We start from the raw sequence: 17,723 nt of genomic DNA on the forward strand, positions 1-17,723 counted from the left end.
ATAAAACATACATCAATGAATGTAAAGGATGCTTACCTTCTGTGTGCACAGCTGACACATAGGTCCAATTGTACCTCTTCACTATGTCCACCATGGCCCGTGCCTGCTGGGCATCTGAAGGAACAACCCTCATGAAGTACTTGAACAGAGTCTTGTCGCTCAGATCCATGCTTGTTGCCGAGTAAGCAATCTGAGGTATGTTGAAAAGCTGGAGCAAGTTCTGGACCTGAATGGCCACAGAACTGGAGCCAGGCCCAATGACCCCTACAATGGGCTTCTTGGAACGGAAGGAAGAGGAAGACCCATCCACACAGCGCACCAAACCTTCTTCTTCTTCTGAAGAAATGAGGGAGTCCCTGATGAACTCAATGCTCTGCTCTAGGGCCACAGCCGAATGCCAGCAGGAATCCCTTATCTCACAGCCGAGTGTGATGTTGGGCAAGAGTGTGGGGTCTGAGTTGATCCTTTCCAGAGTGTGCAGCATGGCCTCCACTCTCTGAATGCCATACTGTTCACGAACTGCCCCACACTTCCTCTCATGAACTTTGTCCACCGTGGGCTGATGGTGAACAGAAAAGAGAGCTCCAATAATGATGTCACCTGGCATGTGAGCCACCACCCTCCTTTCACTGGACTGTGCACTCCCACGGACATCTTCTTTCAAAAGCAGAACTGACAGGATCAACAGAAGGACCATTTTAGGAAAAGAGTTCAAGCTAATAAAGACGGCATGGTGGGGAAAATTTAGGAGACTTCTGATAGATAGAATCAAACAATGTCCTATGTTGGGTGGCAAACCAAGGAATTAGCCAGTAATTTAGATGTGCTCTCTAAAGGACCACCATGTCCCCACGTACCATTTAGTTAGATGCATCCATGTGATCATGATCTTCAAAACCTGGAAAAAAAATAGCATGTGCATTTAACAATGTAAGTGCAGCTACTTTGAGAAGCTCTAATGGTCTATACTAGTAGACTTTGATGATATAGATTAAGATTATAATCTTTTTTAAAAAAGAATCTAAAAATATTTCAGACTCTCCTTTGTCTGCATCTGTTGTAATTTTGTGGTTGGATGAAGCAATCTGATAGAGATTTCACTTCACTTATATTATTTCACTTCACTTATATGAATACTACTTCACTTATATTAATGTTTGTTTCATTTGTTCTTCTGGAGTACACGAAAACAAATCTTATGCATGGCAGGCCAAACTATATTCTTATGTGAAGATGAGAGAAAGCATCCTAAAAGCAAAACTATGCCATGAGCAGAAAACTTCAGGGAGTATGCACTCCAAAAGTATAAACATTAGTTATCTCTGGATGATTGTATTTTTTGTTTTTAAAAAACTAATTTTTGGCAGTAAGCATGTATTAACTATGAAATTGCAAAAATAAAGTTACTTTAAAGAAAAGCTACATAGTCCCTCTTCAAATGCAGTGTAAGGCAAGTTGAACAATCTCCCCAATAAATAAGTATTGTGTCTCATTTCCATATAATATAGTACAAAGACATTATGAGGTCAGGTAGGTATTTCCACGCTAAATGAACTACAAGAAAGGAGGGAGAGACTTGGGATATTACAGAGTAAAATGTTCCCTAAGTAGGTAGAAAGACATAGGGAAATGGGTACCAGTTTGTGGAAAAAATAATATTCAGTTCAAATTCTAGTTCTGCTATTAAGAATTATTAATAAACTGTTTAACCTCTCAGTACCAGAGTTTACTCATCTGAAAAGTCCCATCATATGTACCAGGATACCTTATGGGAATCAACATAAGATATCAACTATGCAAATGTCTTGTATATTGAATAAGACTATATATATATTCAGGACATGACCTTTTCTGTTATTAAATTTCCAAGGGCATTCTGTAGCTAGGTAGTGAGGACAGAAAATTCTCTGGCAACCTACTCAGTCCTCCAGAGTCTTCAAAGTAATTACAGAGTCCTGTAATAAAATTCACAGTAATCAGTCCTCTATCTCTGATCCAGGAAAAAAAAAATTACATATCATGAAGACCCAAAGGGCTGCAGGGATGCATGTTTGGAATTATCCTTCCAAGTAGAAACTTAGTACAGCTTTGAAAGTAGTCATCTATTTCAGTTTAAACTCCCGGGAAAAAGGGATTTGTCCCAAGTTGCCTACAGCAAATTCTAGCATAGTTTGTAAAAGGGAACTGACAAATTAGTGATCTGGATTATTGAAAGAATAAGAGACTTATTTTGTATGTTGTCCTCTCTGCCAGCCAAGGATCTCAACTTGCTTTGAACTAGTTCCCTAGGGCACCTGGGTGGCTCAGTGGGTTGAGTCTCTAACTCTCAGTTTTGGCTCAGGTTGTAATTTTGTGGTTTGTGCGTTTCAGCCTTGAATCGGGCTCTGCACTGACAGTGTGGAGCCTGCTTAGGATTTCTCTCTGCCCCTCTCTCTTGTTTTTTTTATGGCAAAACAGAAAGGTTCCCTTGCATAATGCTAAATATTAAAATTTTTAAAAAATCAAATAACTAGTTGTCCCAGAATAACTAGGTGCTTAGCAATACTTAGGGCAAAAAATAAGTTTTGGTATAGAAGTTGGCACTGTAGACAAGGAGCACAGAATAAAGACTGATATCATTTTCTCTTTTGGGAAATTATCCGAATATTCTCAAGCATTCCCTTCACTTGCTTAAACCAAAGACCTAGAGATCGATGCTTATTCTCATAAACATGTGAATTCTACTGCAGACAAAAAAAATCTTAGGTAAAAGGAATTACAGTGTTTTACTAAATCCACAATGTTAAGGAACAAACCCAATAACAAAATGAGACTCATTTTTATTACATAAGAGCATCAAAATGATATGCAAGACTAGAGGTGGGCTATCAAAATGATGAAACTAAAGTAGTCCCATGAATTTTATTTGTTAAAATTATTTTAGATAAGACCTATATATTGAGACATAACATATATACATATATATGTAAATATATAACACTGAAATAGTCCTTCCTATTATTTAGCTCCCTATAAGTTAAATTAATGATTTAACTCATTCAAGATATATCTACTATTGAGTGGGAAAAACTAATGTAACAAAGAAGCACAATGATGTACATTGATAATTGCCATCATTATCTTTCATTGAACACCCATCATACACCAGACACTTGTTCATTAACTCATTTAACAAATATTTATGGCTCATGCCTATGCTATGATTCTGTCCTGGAAATTAAATACGCAAGAGAGAACAGGTTGTACATGATTCCTATACTCATGGGGCTTGCAGATCAGTACTCTAAAAGGTGACTTTAGCTGGAGCCTGGTAAATGCAAAGAACAACAAAATAAAGAATGAAAAGAAGTCATTCATGTGAAAAGTGTGGCTAGAGCATAAAGAATGGGAGCAATAGTGGTACAAGATGAGGCTGCAAACATAAGAAAGGGCCAGACCATGTAGGATCCTGTAGGCTCTTGCAAGGAATTTGGATGTTAAGTGCAACAGAATGCCATTGAGGAGACGTAAACAAATTAATGGCACAATTCAATCTTAGAAAAGGTTGTTCTAGCTACTCGCTGTTCTGGATAATGTACAGAAGAAATCTGATTAGAAGACATAAATAATCTAAGTAAGGAATTATAGTGCCTTGGCTATTACTGGGGACAGTAGATATGAAAAGAAGTGGACACAATCAGATATATTTTGCAAGCAGAAACAGCTGGACTTACTGATAGACTGGATGTGCATAACAAGGTAGAGAGAAGTTAGGTTTTGAGTCTAAAAATTAGTGTACTTTGGTACCATTAAAAGATATGGGATCTACTGGTACAGAAATGGATGGAGGCAGAGAAAAACATAGTAATTTTCTTTTGAACACGCTAAATTTGAGATACTTTTAAAGCACCTATGTACAGGTGACAAACAGGAAGGTGGGTATATAAGACTGGACCAAAAGGAGTGTTTGGGGTTAGACATATAAACTGAGGGTCACCAATACATAAAATCTTTGCAATGAATATAGTCACCTGGAGAGCAAGTATAAGTAAAGAAAAGGTGTAGCTGAGAAGTAAGCCCCACAGAGACGTCAGATTGTGGAAAAGCCAGCTAAGGAAACAAAGGCAAATCAGAAAGTAAGGAGAGAAAGTAAGAACATGTGATGTAAGAAAAGCCAGAAGAGGATGTCCTGGGCACTTTATATTTACAGACATTACACAAGGCTTGCAGGTTGCAAACAATAAAATACATTCTGTCCTCCCAAGATATTATTTTCAAAATGCATTGAGTATCTGCATGTGGCATGTGTGTGGCAAGAATCCTTGTGACAACCCTGAGACATAAGTATTATTTTATTATCTCTATTTTACAAATGATGTGGAGGGTTTGATAAGTTGAAAATTATCTGGTCACTCATAGCATAACATATAAAGTTACTGAATCATTGTATTGTATACTTAAAACTAATGTAACATTGTGTGTCAACTATACTCACATACATACATACATACATACATACATACATACATACACACACTAGCTAATCACTTAGAAAGTGATGGAGCTAGAAGTTATGTCTATGCCTAGTGACTCCATCATACACTCTTTTCATTATTCCTTGCTGCCTTACTGTCCCTTCCTTCTACCTCAAAAGTCCATGAAAAACAAGAAGGGCTAGCCAAACACAGTTTGAACATCCCAGGGATATAGAATCTTATAGGAGTTTCCTTGAAAACTAGAGAGTGAAGAAAATTTCAGGAAAAGAGATAATCCAGCACTTAGAATATCGAAATGTGTATAACTGTCTAGTACAAAAGTATTTATATTGCCCTAGTATCCCCACTAGATTATGGCCTGCTAGATTATAAAGTAATGACTGCTTTGTAATCCTCCCCAGATGTACACAATGGCTATATTTCATCAATATTAGCTATGAAGCTCAGATACCTGAAAAATACATTTTAAAATAAAGTATGACTTGGAAATTTGACAGAATTGTGCTACAACTTAGCTTATTATAAGGTTAAACAAGTGAGCCCATGTGTTCCCAAAATATAAGAAGTTAATAGAACACAAATTCCAAATAGACTAGTAGGGTATACACTAGCTCTAGCACCATCACTCATCTGTCCAGCACGTGTTTATCAGTACCTGTTCTGTACCAAGCACTCTTCCAGGCCCTGTGGTTTCAGTTATCAACAAAGTAGACATAAATCCATGTCCTCCTAAAGCCTATACTCTAAGGTGGGGGTGGGGGGTGGGGGAAGAGGGATTGTCAGGCAATAACCAAGATAAGGAGGTAAAATATTGTATGTACACAGTAATAAGGGTTAAAAAGAAACAATACATCAGGGAAGGAAGATAGAAAGTGTTAGAGACATGGGGGAATTTTAATAATGTAGCCAAATAAGTAGAAACTTTAGGGGCTCCTGGGTGCCTCAGTCGGTTAAGCGTCCGACTTCGGCTCAGGTCACGATCTCATAGCTTGTGAGTTCGAGCCCCGCGTCGGGCTCTGTGCTGGCAGCTCAGAGCCTGGAGCCTGCTTCAGATTCTGTGTCTCCCTCTCTCTCTGCCCCTCCCCCGTTCATGCTCTGTCTCTCTCTGTCTCAAAAATAAATAAACATTTAAAAAAAATTTTTTTTAAAAAAAGTAGAAACTTTAAAAGTAAAATCTGGGTAAAAACCTAAAAGAAGTAAGGGAATGAGTCATGCAAATATCTAGGGAAAGAACATTCTAGATAAAGTCACAATCAAACGCAAGGCCCCTGAGGCCAACTTCTGCTTAGTACATTGAGGAACAGCAAGAAGGTGAGTATGACTGCAGCGAAGCAAAAATGGGGACAGAGGAAGCAAAGTGAGGAGATAGTAAGATCATGTGGATTCTTTTTGGACTTTAGAAGTCTGGGCTTTAACATCATGCAACAATGATTTTCTGGAGGAGTTTTCAATAGAAGACAGACACACAATGACCAACAGTTCAACAAGAAGTAGGGCACAAAGGCAGAACTGAGATGACAATTAGGAAATTACTGTAAAAATCCAGGTGGGACAGATGGCAGTGGCTTGTATCAAGGGGACACGGTGGTATTGGTGGAGAGAACTGGTGGGATTCTGAACATATCTTAAAGACAGAGTGGAAGGTTTGCTGTCAGATCTGACTTGGGATGTGAATGAAAGATCCGAATCAATGAAGACATGCTTTCAGCCTGAGCAAATAAAAGATGGTGACACATTGACTGAGATAGAAAAACTGGAGGAGCAGATTTGGGTGGGCTTAACAGAAGATACTTTTGATAGATCAATTTTTAGATACCTTTTAGAAATCCAAGAAGAGACATTTAGTAAGCAGCTGGATATAAGAGGCTAAATTTCTGAGAGAGGTCTGCATAGAAGACATAAATAGGGGAGGCGACACTATACAGATATTATTTTTGGTAAATCGTGAAACTAAATGAAATCACCTAGGAAGTGGAAATAGAAAAGAAACTAGTTCTGAGACTGAGCCCCAAGGAATTCCAGGGCTTAAATTCCGAGATAAGGAGAAACCAGCAAAGGAGACTTAAAAAATGTTGATATAATTTAAAATATTAACATACAAATATAAAATATTGAGTGTGTATGCATGCACAAAGTCTGGAAACATACACACCGACATTAATAGGATGTTTTCTGGGTGGTGGTAATATGTGTACCTTTTAATTTCTTCTTTGCCTTTGTGTTTTCTAAATTTCTGCATTTACTATGAAAATATATTATTTGTGATATTAGTTTAATGTGGGACTGAGGGATCTACCTTCTAAATTTCTGCCCCAGTGTCCCTTGTGGCTTTATCTCCCTTGAATCTGCCCTTCCTCAGGGGTCTACTAGTCAAGCAAATTTGTGTCTCCTTTACACTGCTTTACCCAATGGTTTTGTTCATGCTGTTTCTGATCCCTGACGTGGTTTTGCTTTGATAGCCTTTATGGCAGAGTTTTTAAGAGCATGGGCTTAGAGTCAAGTAGACTTGGGTTTGAATCCTAATATTGCCATTTATTGGATATGTGCCCTTGGTCACTTAGCCTCTCTGAGCCTAATTGGAATGATAATGGTATCACCTCAAAGAGTTTTAATGAGGATTGAATGACATAATATTTTAAAATAGTCACTTTATAACATCTTCCCAGATCCTTCACCTTGTAGTGTTTGCTCTATTTTCTGAACTCACATGACATTTTTATCAATACTTTCTTGTGTTTATTACTAAGCTAATATTGTAGCTATTTATACATGTTTTATCTTCTAACAAACTTCAGATCCCTTAAAGGTTAAATTTGTTCCATATATAGCACTTGGTATAATCCTTGCACAAAACAGATGTTCAATAAATCCTGCCCAATGAAGAAATAATGTAAAGTGAATTGCCTCCACTTGCCTTTCTGGTCAACTACCTGACTGAAGTTCCAAGATATTATCCCTTGCTCCATCCTGGAAAATTGAAAAATAGATAATAAAACTCCCTCCATCCAAGGCGTCCAGGCAACAGAGGTCCTCAAAAAGAAAAGCAAGGACTGACAAAGTAACAGGTAGAAACCTTTAATGTTTCCCATGGCTTTTCAACATACTAAGGAAAATAACATCAAAGTAACAGAGAGGGCCCTGTAGATAATTCAATTTAACTGAGACCCATGAAGACTACATGATTTTTGGCAGTCCTGAGACCATACCCCAGCAAAATTCCATCTCAAAACCCAGGTTTAACCACTTTCTACAACTTGGTATCTGCTCTTCCATAATTTTCTAAGCATATACTTTTTTATCATATTTTTTAATTCAAATGGAGTGTTAGTATGAAATCTACACATTTTGCTCTCCTCTGTATAACACATTGCTAATATATTTCCATATTGGTTAATTTTGTTGATGGGAACAACAATAACAATAACTAAAATATGGAGACAGCTTACCACGTGGTAGGCACTACCATGCTTAGCGTTTCATATAAAATATCATTTAATCATCATAAAAAATTATCAGATAAACAATTTTGTGCTTTTACAAATGAGGGATCTGGGGCTCGGGTAGAATGGTTTGGTTAATATTCTAAAGCAAGCAACTATCAGAAGCAAGATTCATATTCAGAACATTGATTTCTTTTTAACGGTCACATAGTATTCAATTATATGTTTATACCAAGTTTTAATTATCCTCTATTATTAGATATTTAGATTATTTATAGATTTTCCTCCTGTTATAAACAGTAATGCATTCTACTTACTTTTGAAAGTATTTGTACAGGACAAATGCATGATGGCGTAAATATTTTCACATATTATATTCTATCAATTTAGATTTTAAAAGGTAATAACAACTTCACTCTTAGTCCCTTATCCTTAACCTCATCAATTCTGGGTACCACACAATGAGGATCTGCTCCCTCTTGCTTGTATTCATGTTCACACATGAGGCAATTTCTCCTTGGTTATCTCACCACAAGGAACATTCATTTACTTAACAAGGGTCTGGTAGGAAAAAAAAAAAGGACGGAAAATAATACCATATTACTTTTTCAGTTTATAGAGGCTTTCCCCATTATTAATCCCACTTCAACCTACAACAAAATTACTGCCAAGAGAATCTGAGTATCTCATTTCATATAATCAAGAAATAGAGTCTCCAAGAGAATGAATTGTTTGCTTTAAATTGTAACCCTGAGGTGGTAGAGGTTACAAGCTGGTAGCAAAAATAGAAAAAATCAGGTTCTTGTTATGGATTATGGGGAGGAATTAACTAATACAATGATTTAAAAGCTTCCATAATGTTATAGATCTACAATCTAATAATATGGAGATTTTTAATTTAATCAAAAACAGTAAATGATATGAGTTTACATAAATAGTGTAACTGGTATAATAGATTGCTTTAGGGTCTTATTTTCAGAAGCACTAGTCTGCTTTACTCAATAATATATTTCTTGGCTCATAGCATAATAAAACTAAGCACCATCCCATTATAGAAAACAGTAGACATCTATTTAATATGCATAAGTATTTTGCCTCAGGCAATCATACAGTCTCATATTGTATCCTAAATGAACATGAAGAAAAAATATTGGTTGGTAGAATTTGCATAAATGGCAACTTACACTGTAACCAGATTCACAGCTCGCATTGTCTTTTATTTTCAACAATCTTCTCAAACACTGACCATCTTTCTGGCACAGATGTCTCTTATATAACTTAATCCCCACACAAGCAAATCACACAGTTCAGGATATCAACACTAAAATGATTCCTTCTGCCTGAGCAATAGCCTCATCGCAAATAGACAGGGGTGTCAATATTGCATATGCCATGAATGCCTTTGATGTATTTTCCTGAAAACAAGTGCATCCCATAGATAAGAGATACTCTGAGGTATGATACCGAGAGCTTTATAGTCTAGGAAAGCTTCGTTGTTGGAGCTATCTCAAGCACACATCTGTGACCTTGTAAACAAGAAAGTCCAGCACCCTCTCTGTTTAGCCCAGATCTAAAAATATGACATATTTTAAACAAAAGTCCCTTAAACCAAAAGTGGGCTATAAAATAACACTGTACAAAAATGAAATCTGTAATTTTACGCATTAATTAAAAGGTGCTGGTAGTAGAATGAAGCTCACTAAATCACCGTAAATCATGAAACAACTGGTTTAGTAGTCCATGAAGACCCAAAACAGCCTTCTACAGCAAAGCAATAAAAATGATGTAATCTACTGTTAACTAGTCTCAGTTTAATTATCAAGCAGGGATTCCAAGCATCTTCCCATTTTGCAGCCTTCAGCTGCTTTCTTGTTATTTATGGCACACCTCTAAAGACTATAAAGCATTATTGTGCATATTATATTATTTATCATCAGGTGCTTGAAAATGTGCTTTTGCATTTCTAGCTCAATCTCTAGTTACTTATTAATGGCTAATATTTATTGAGTGCCTACTTTGTGCTAAATAATGTGTAAGCATTATTTAAGTCTCAAATTGATTCTGTGAGGTGGGTATGATTACTACCTATATTAAATATCTCTAGAAACTGAGGTTTAGAGGTGAAGAATCTTGCCAGATTCCATATTATACCTATAATAAATGGCAGAGTCAGGATATGAACCCAATTCTTTCTGGCTCCAAAGCCCACACTCAACATAATCAGATGATAATGTCTCCCAAAAGACCAAACGGGTTGGCTGGTTAAACCTTATGCATTGATTGCAAAACATTCTGGAGACTCTGCTTTCCATTAAAAGTTTGTGTAATGTCAACCATCTACATTTGTAAGCCATACAAACCAACTAAATAAATATAGGTAACTCTATTTTCTGGAATCATTTAGATCACAGTTTCCCAACATTTTGGACTAGACAATTTATTGTGGAGGTTTACTGTCCTATGCATTGTAGGATGTTTAGCAGCATCTCTGGTCCCCAGATGTCAATAGCCAACACACCTCCTCTAGTTGTGACAAATAAAAATGCCCCCAGACACTGTCAAATGTCCCCTGCATGTCACAGTCATCCCCAGTTGAAAGCTTCTGATTTATATCTGGAAGGTCTACAAAAACATCAAAAGGAATACAACTATGAGCTAATCTCTGGATTTGTCAGCCCCACAAAACTTTTTCCTGAAACATCCTAATAATTTAAGAAGAGTAGTTTGGAATAGGCTTGTTTTAGCCCTTCTTTACTTTGTAACTTGTTTCTGGATGTATTATATTGTTTTGATGCTTGCAATTTCAACTTTGAGAAATACAGATTAAACCATGCGAGTGAAGGATGATATTGTCTTAGATTAAATAAGCATGGTTCTGAGTATCCATAAGTTGTAATAAATGAATGTGAGAAGAGTATCCTGCAATATATTTTACCATTTCAAAGTCTACTTTTAATACAAAACACAAAGTTCATTTTAATTTTAACAAGACAGAGAGTATTTTATATAGTAATTATATGTTGGTTTTTCAAAATCTCATTTTATTTGTAAAAAAGCAATATATAATTATATTATTTACTTTTCTTCCTGGTATTTAAAGAGTTCTACTACATGACTGTGCATTAAGGAAAACTGACTTTGAAAAAATATTTTTCAATTACTCCTCTGCAAAATATTATGAATGTTAACCGACTACATTATTTATTATTATTATTATTATTATTATTATTACAGAGCCCACTAGCACCATCATGATTATTATCTTTTAATTTTCTTCAGAACATTTATGCTCAAAATTTAAGAGCAATGGCCTACAGCCAGAAAACTGATCATTAGGGAATTAATCATAGACCAACAGAATCATATCTACATAAGATACATTTTTTTTCACATCTAACGTATTTCCTTTAAATTTGCTAACTAGTTTAACTAAAATAAGAGAAGATATTTGAAACAGCAAACTATGTACCAACCACAGGGGTGCTGGGAAGATTAAATTCAATAACACATGAAAGCTATAAAACATTTGATATTCAAAGGCCTACATCGGTTTTATAGTCATAACTACCATTTCTACATTGTTCATTGTGGGTCTGGAACTTTACTTATATTTGTACAATTAATTCATCATAATCACTCAGTGAGACTTAGTGTTACAACCTGTTCCCCATTTTTAAAATGACGAAAACAGAGGCAGAGCAATGTTAACTTACTCATCCTAGGTTATGTAGCTATTAAGCCACAAAGCTGGGATTCAAACTCAGGCAATTTTTTTGCAAGGGTCTGCCTTCCCAAGCATACACAACTCACTGGAAACCACACTGAAACAATTCCATGATGTTTAGCCACACCATAGATTAAAGTTACCTACGTAATGGAAAGAAGGTAATTTTGATTTCCAAATAAATCAGATGTGTGTATTTATTTATTTATTTATTTATTTATTTATTTATTTATTTTTCCCATCCCCTTGTTATATGATAGTAGAAGAAACAACAACAAGAACTCAGTTTTAACAACAGAAAAATAAGAACAAATATTGCCTTGCATAATTATTACAAGGATTAAATAACACACCAATGCTTGGCATGGTGCCTGATGTGCTCAATAAAGGGTAATTATTGGAGCAGGGATGAGCCTGCACCAAGACTCCTGCTTGGTTCTCCTTCTGAATAAAGGTACATATAATTCAAAAAAGATTATGAATGGTAAAATCTAGACTTTTTTTTCTTCCTCTGTGAATTTAAAGGAAATGAGAGCAAGCCTATGGCATAATGTTTTTTAGAACTAAATTTTAACTGACTGAAATCAAGAAACACCAAGAAGATACTGTGTTTTACAAAGAGTTGAAAATTCAAAATCAAAATTCAAATTTTATTTTCTTGGGTTATATAAGCATATCATGAACTAAAAAAATATTTATTTTGATGTTTCAGGACTAGCATTAACATTCCTCTGAATATTAAAAAGAACACATATTTCTAAATTGTAGAATGTTCCTGCTTTGTAGCCATACATCTCCAGTATATCCAAATTCCAAACCAATGGATAGCGTTAGCATATCTCAATGGATGTCAAAAGATAGTCTTCACTGTTTTATAAAGTCAATTTAACTCTATCTATTAAAATAACATGGTGAACAGCATAAGAATAGTTGGATTCATCTTTGTCTTCATCCCATGAGGATAGAAAGCCTGGGGGAGAATGGTGTACAAATAAGTACTATATGTTCCATGATTAGTGTCAGTTCATATTTTCTACATGTAATTTTACCTATGGTTTATTGGCATTTAAGTTAGATGTTTAACTGAACTGCTCTGACAATTCCATAAAAGGAAATATAATAAGACTCCTATAAAATCTTCAACGTGTTTCGAATAAAAATGAGAACATTAGAGTTACTAAAATCCTTTAGTCATAAAAGTAATAGATATTTTGTGGTGGTTGGACAGTTTTCACTTTGGCATGTCCATCACTTGTACTATGAAGTGATGACAGAGGCCTGTGTCTCCCCGTGGATGCAAAGTGAAGAACTGGACAACTACTGAATTGGATAATTCAAATGCCACCCCCTCTCCCCGAATAATCTCAGTATGTCCTTTAACAAATGAACATTTCACAGTTTGGTTTCTCTTAGAGGATAGCTCACAGCCAAAATATTGTCATGTAATAGCAGATATCTAGGGGATGCAACGAAAATACCTGGATTATACATTTTGTCAAGCAGGGTGTAAAGAACTAGGGACAGCTTTTCTCTTAAAAGAAGCAGTTATGTGGAAAGTGTTCTATCCACATTCTTCTCCTAAGAAACATTAAGGGATCTGTCCGTAGTGCTGAAAAGGTCCCCACTGGAGAAGGCTGGAGATTTCATGGGATGTGCATTAACCTGATGAGTTCAAGCAGTATTTTCAAGTCTCAAACTAAACATCCTTTCAAACTAAAATTGAAATCTATAAAGGACAGAAATAGTCACAACTGGCTCTTCAATGTGTAATTCACAGATATAAGAGATAAATTAAAGGAGAAAATTCCCTGTGCTCTAGAATGGTAATGAGGGGCACAAACCACAACTAACAAGAGGTGGCATACCTGAACATGGCAAAACTCCAAAGAATGCCTAGAATTCTGTATAACTAGGAGTATTCTACAGAAAACCTTCGTTTAGCCCCACTGGGGGGAAGAAGCTGCACAGAGTACAAGGCAATGTTAACTTGGCTGTCTCAAATGGCCAGAGGCCAGCATTAAGAATACAGATTAGCTCTGACCCAGTCTCAAGGGACTCAAAACAATAAAACAATAGGTAGGGAATGAAAAAAGAGGTGGAAGAGAGATGCTGCCTTCCCACTGGTCTGTGTCAATTTCTTAGCAGGAAGTAAAGTGTTGGAGCATCTATCTGCCTGGTTACTCAAGCTTACAGTTCAGCTGAGGCAGCACCAAGATTGTGCCTAAATAAGCACAAGTGCTTGTTAACCTCTCCTCAATTTCCCTTCCCCACAGCACCTGCTCCGGAGGGAAATGAGGGCAGTTGGAAATTCCAACACCAGTACCACAAGCCTTCCAGGCAGACTCTTCACCTCTCTTTGTGAGGTCGAAGTCCAGGTTAGGCTCTGATCATCAGCTAGCTCTCGGGCCTTACTGGGGTTCTTTCCCCAAGTCACTGTAGCCTGGGTTCCCTCCTCGGCATGCCGCTCGTGCTGCCGCTCCCCAGTAACTAGCAGGCTTTGTGTCCGAAGGGAAAGATGCATCCACAGGAAAGGAAAGAGCGGGAGGGTGCAGACTGGGGTTCAGAAAGCAGCACGCTAGCCTGAGTTAAAAAAGCTGTGCTTTCAGCACCGCCCGCTGTCCCCCCTCCTCCTGCAGCAGGCGCCAGGATCGCGGCAGCTTACCGATCTACTGGGAAGCGATTCTCCTTCCTTTCCCTCTCCACCTTTGCTTCTCTCAATCCCGAGCCCTCGGGTGGTTTGGGGCAGCACAGTCTGCATACTAAACACGCGCACCTGGCCTTAGGGAGCGGAAACTCGGATCCGAAGGCATGCAGAATCCCTTTCTCAATCCTTGCAGCCATTCCCTCTTTTACCCCATTGCTCTCGCCCTTTCTCCCAACAGGTTTAACTAAGGCCATCAGCAAATGGAGCGGACTTCAACCTCAAGGTCTGGCCTCCCTGCTCCACGCTCATCCCACTCCCAAACCAAACTGTGAGCTACCCAGCAAGCTAATAGCTCCTACATCCTTCCTGGGCACAGGGACACTTGGGCACACAAACCCTTAGCGAGCTTACCCCCCTGTTGGCCGCACAGCGGGCAGTGAGACGCGGTCTAGCTAGCCCCCCATAAAGTTGGGCTGTGCTGATCAGCGGGGCAGAGCCGGCCTCTCCATTCCCGGGCTCCCCACCAAGATGATCTTAAGCTCATCTCCTGTGCTCAGTGCGCACAGAACAGCAGAGCTGAGGGCGGTGTGTGCAGCAATCTCCCTGCTACTGAGAAAGGGGGGAAGGGGAGAAGGGGAGCTCGCGGAGGAGGGAGGGGTGGTAGTTTGTATTTATAGAGAACAGAGTTCTCAGCGCAACTTTTTGGTGCCACCAAGTGGCACAGTGAGTTCCTTTAGGAACACAGACTTCGGGTCGAATTTGGATGGGTAAACCAGCCCCACAACCAGATGATCACATGATAAGAGGATCAGGGGTTCAGGGGCACACCTAGGACTTGTGTTTTCCCATGTGCACCCTCATATACCAGCACGTGTGATGCAGATCCCAGAGATCTAAGAATGAGCTTACACTGAGGGGGAAGAAATACCTGTGCCCTCTTCAGACAAGTGGCAGAGGTGTCAAGGACAATGGGCAGACGCCAGTTGCCTCCTAGGAACCTAAGATCCCTTGTCTCAGGAAGAATATCCATTCTCTCTCGCTCCTAACCATTCTGCCTGGATTACAGTATTCTCAGATCTGACTTTAAAATCTTCCTGCCATCTGGAGTGCCCAACCTTTAAAATGAGATGCCATTCATTTTCCTTGTGTTAGAATCAATTCCAGATTATTTCCCAAATGCTCAGATTCAAAGAACTTCACAGCTTTGCACCAAACCTCCTTCTTTAATTGCTACCTTAAAAAAGCAAGTGACTTTAGGCTCTATGGATCTGAGTCTCTCCGAACATCACTCAGAACTCTAGGTTCCCTTGGTTATAGGCTAGGTGTCCGATTGTCCTTCTCACCCATCTCGACAGACCTCTCAGCATGCATTACACCAACCGCACAGCCAGAACCCTGCAAATGTCTTCGATACTTTGAGAGAGAATGTCCTGAAGCTTCCTTTATTGGATTTTCTGGGTTCTCTTCCTTGCTTGTATGCAGCCCCGAAAACCCATACAATCACAGACAGACACTACTGCATGGAACTCTAGTGCCCTCAAACACAGAAGAATCTCTCTACATTTTGCAGAAATGACACAAATGGAGAAACTGAGCACACAAAGGTTAAGGGACTTTTTCAAGGTCACACATTTTCCTAGAGACCAGCCCAAAGACTACCCAGTTTGGAACTAAATGAATACAGTGATGCCAAACCTGACTCCGAGGCTCCTGCTCCTTCCACCGCCCCATTCACTCATTACTCAACTCCATTTTCTCCCCCCAACAGTCCCCCCCCACCGCCCCATCCCTCTCTCTGACCCCATCCTTTGCCAAAGTTCCCAAAAGAAACCTAGTGTAAGGATGTTTCCTTATCCCCAGTGGGAGTACAGGAACTTGAGCATATAGGTCCAGAGTTACAGGTGCACCCCCTTAAAATGGCCCCCTGTTCTAGAAAACCTCTCCCTCCTGTAGTGTATTCATGGAAGTGTCATTTTAGAAATGAACACTGGCATTCACACCCCACCAGGTCCGTCTTGTGCTGCCTCTTTTCAAGGTAAAGCACCAGCAAATGCTCTTGTTAGCCCCCAAATACTTAATGGTCTCAAAGATAGATAAGCTCCCCCCTCCTGTGTTATGCACCCTTTTGTGCACATGTATCGGTATGCGAGAGAGAAAGAGAGAGAGAGAGATCCAAACGCCTCCTTTGGCTCAGATCTCTATTTTCTCCTCTGATTTTTTTTAGTTCGTTTTCTATGGAAACGAGCCCACTTAAGTCCCTCACTTATGCAAATAAAAGCAAAATGATCTTCATAAACCTCTCATTGGAGCGAAGCCGCGGTAGCCTGGGCTCCTGACTAGAGATTCGTGTCTGATTCACACAGAACACGTCCTTGCAGGGTGACTTTTCTAAACTTGTAGGACCTCGTAGTGTCCCTGGCTCCACCAATTCTCCACCTGCCCACCACCTGCCCTCCCGGGTGTCTTTCGCCCAAGCTCCCGCCCCTCGCCTGAATGCTCTCCGTCCCCGTGCTGGGGGAGGGGCTCCGGCGCTATCCTCCCTCAGTGGTGACTCGCGGCTGAAAGAAAGAAAACGGCGCTCTGCTTACCAGGTGCGCGCCCTGAGCCCGGCGCCCCCAGCCAGCCGCTCCTCGCGGGCTTCCTGCGCTCGCGTGCCGGCCTCGGCCGCAGCTGGAGCGCCAGTGGCGGCGGCGGTGGTAGCGGCGGCGGCAGGCGGAGCGGCCCCGGGGCCCGCGGCGGTGGCGCTCGCTCTCTCGCGCCAGCGCCGGGAGCACGTGCCGCGCTCGGGCGGACGCAGCTGGAAGCGCAGCGCAGGGCGGCTTCCCACTCCTGCAGCGCGCGGCGTGGGGGCGGGGGAGGGGGGCGCCGGAATGGCCGGGGCACAGACCCGGCGGGTGACCTGGAGCGTGGAGCCTCGTAGTCTCGGGGTTCAGGCGAGAGGAGCCTCGGGCTCCCTCTGCAGCTCTTCAGCTTCGCTCTGGGAGCCGCGGAAGGAGAAGAGCTGTGCGTGGAGGCGTGGGTGGGGTGTCACTCAGCGAGAAGCCGGGGCAGCAGGTAGATAATAAGCTTCTTTCTGACGGTGGCACTGAAACCCCTGACAGTGTTTGGGAGAAGGGGCGTCACTGCTGGCGGGCGCAGAGAGCCAGGAAGTCAGGGAACCCCAAGATGATTCGGAGGTGTGAGTGCTTAGAAAGAATGGTCTCTTTAATGGCATTACTTATTAATAATACCATTTTGCATTTGCCTGCGCGTCTTACAAACGATTCTTTCCATATCCATTAAATTTTCTTTCTCTGTGGTGGTTAAATATGTTTTACTTACTCAAATGACTTTCCTTTCCTTCCCCCACCACCCCCGTAACTACCAAAATGGTTAAAAAAAAAAAAAAAATACTGAAGTTATCTTTAAATTCCAAAACAGAATTCATTTCTGCCTCTGAA

The 17,723-nt window shown here is 39.8% G+C and overlaps 1 protein-coding gene across 1 annotated transcript in view; it reads right to left on the reverse strand.

Moving 5' to 3' along the window:
* The window catches only part of GRM5 (glutamate metabotropic receptor 5), a 513,530-nt gene extending 498,634 nt beyond the window's left edge, over positions 1 to 14,896 (reverse strand). Inside the window, 2 exon segments of the mRNA XM_027040000.2 lie at positions 37 to 898; positions 14,695 to 14,896. Coding sequence (XP_026895801.2) covers positions 37 to 697 — 661 coding nt within the window. The 5' untranslated portion in view covers positions 698 to 898; positions 14,695 to 14,896.
* Positions 14,897 to 17,723: the final 2,827 nt, after the last annotated feature.

This window comes from Acinonyx jubatus, chromosome D1 (genome assembly GCF_027475565.1).
Source record: "Acinonyx jubatus isolate Ajub_Pintada_27869175 chromosome D1, VMU_Ajub_asm_v1.0, whole genome shotgun sequence".
Classification (NCBI taxonomy): Eukaryota; Metazoa; Chordata; class Mammalia; order Carnivora; family Felidae; genus Acinonyx; species Acinonyx jubatus.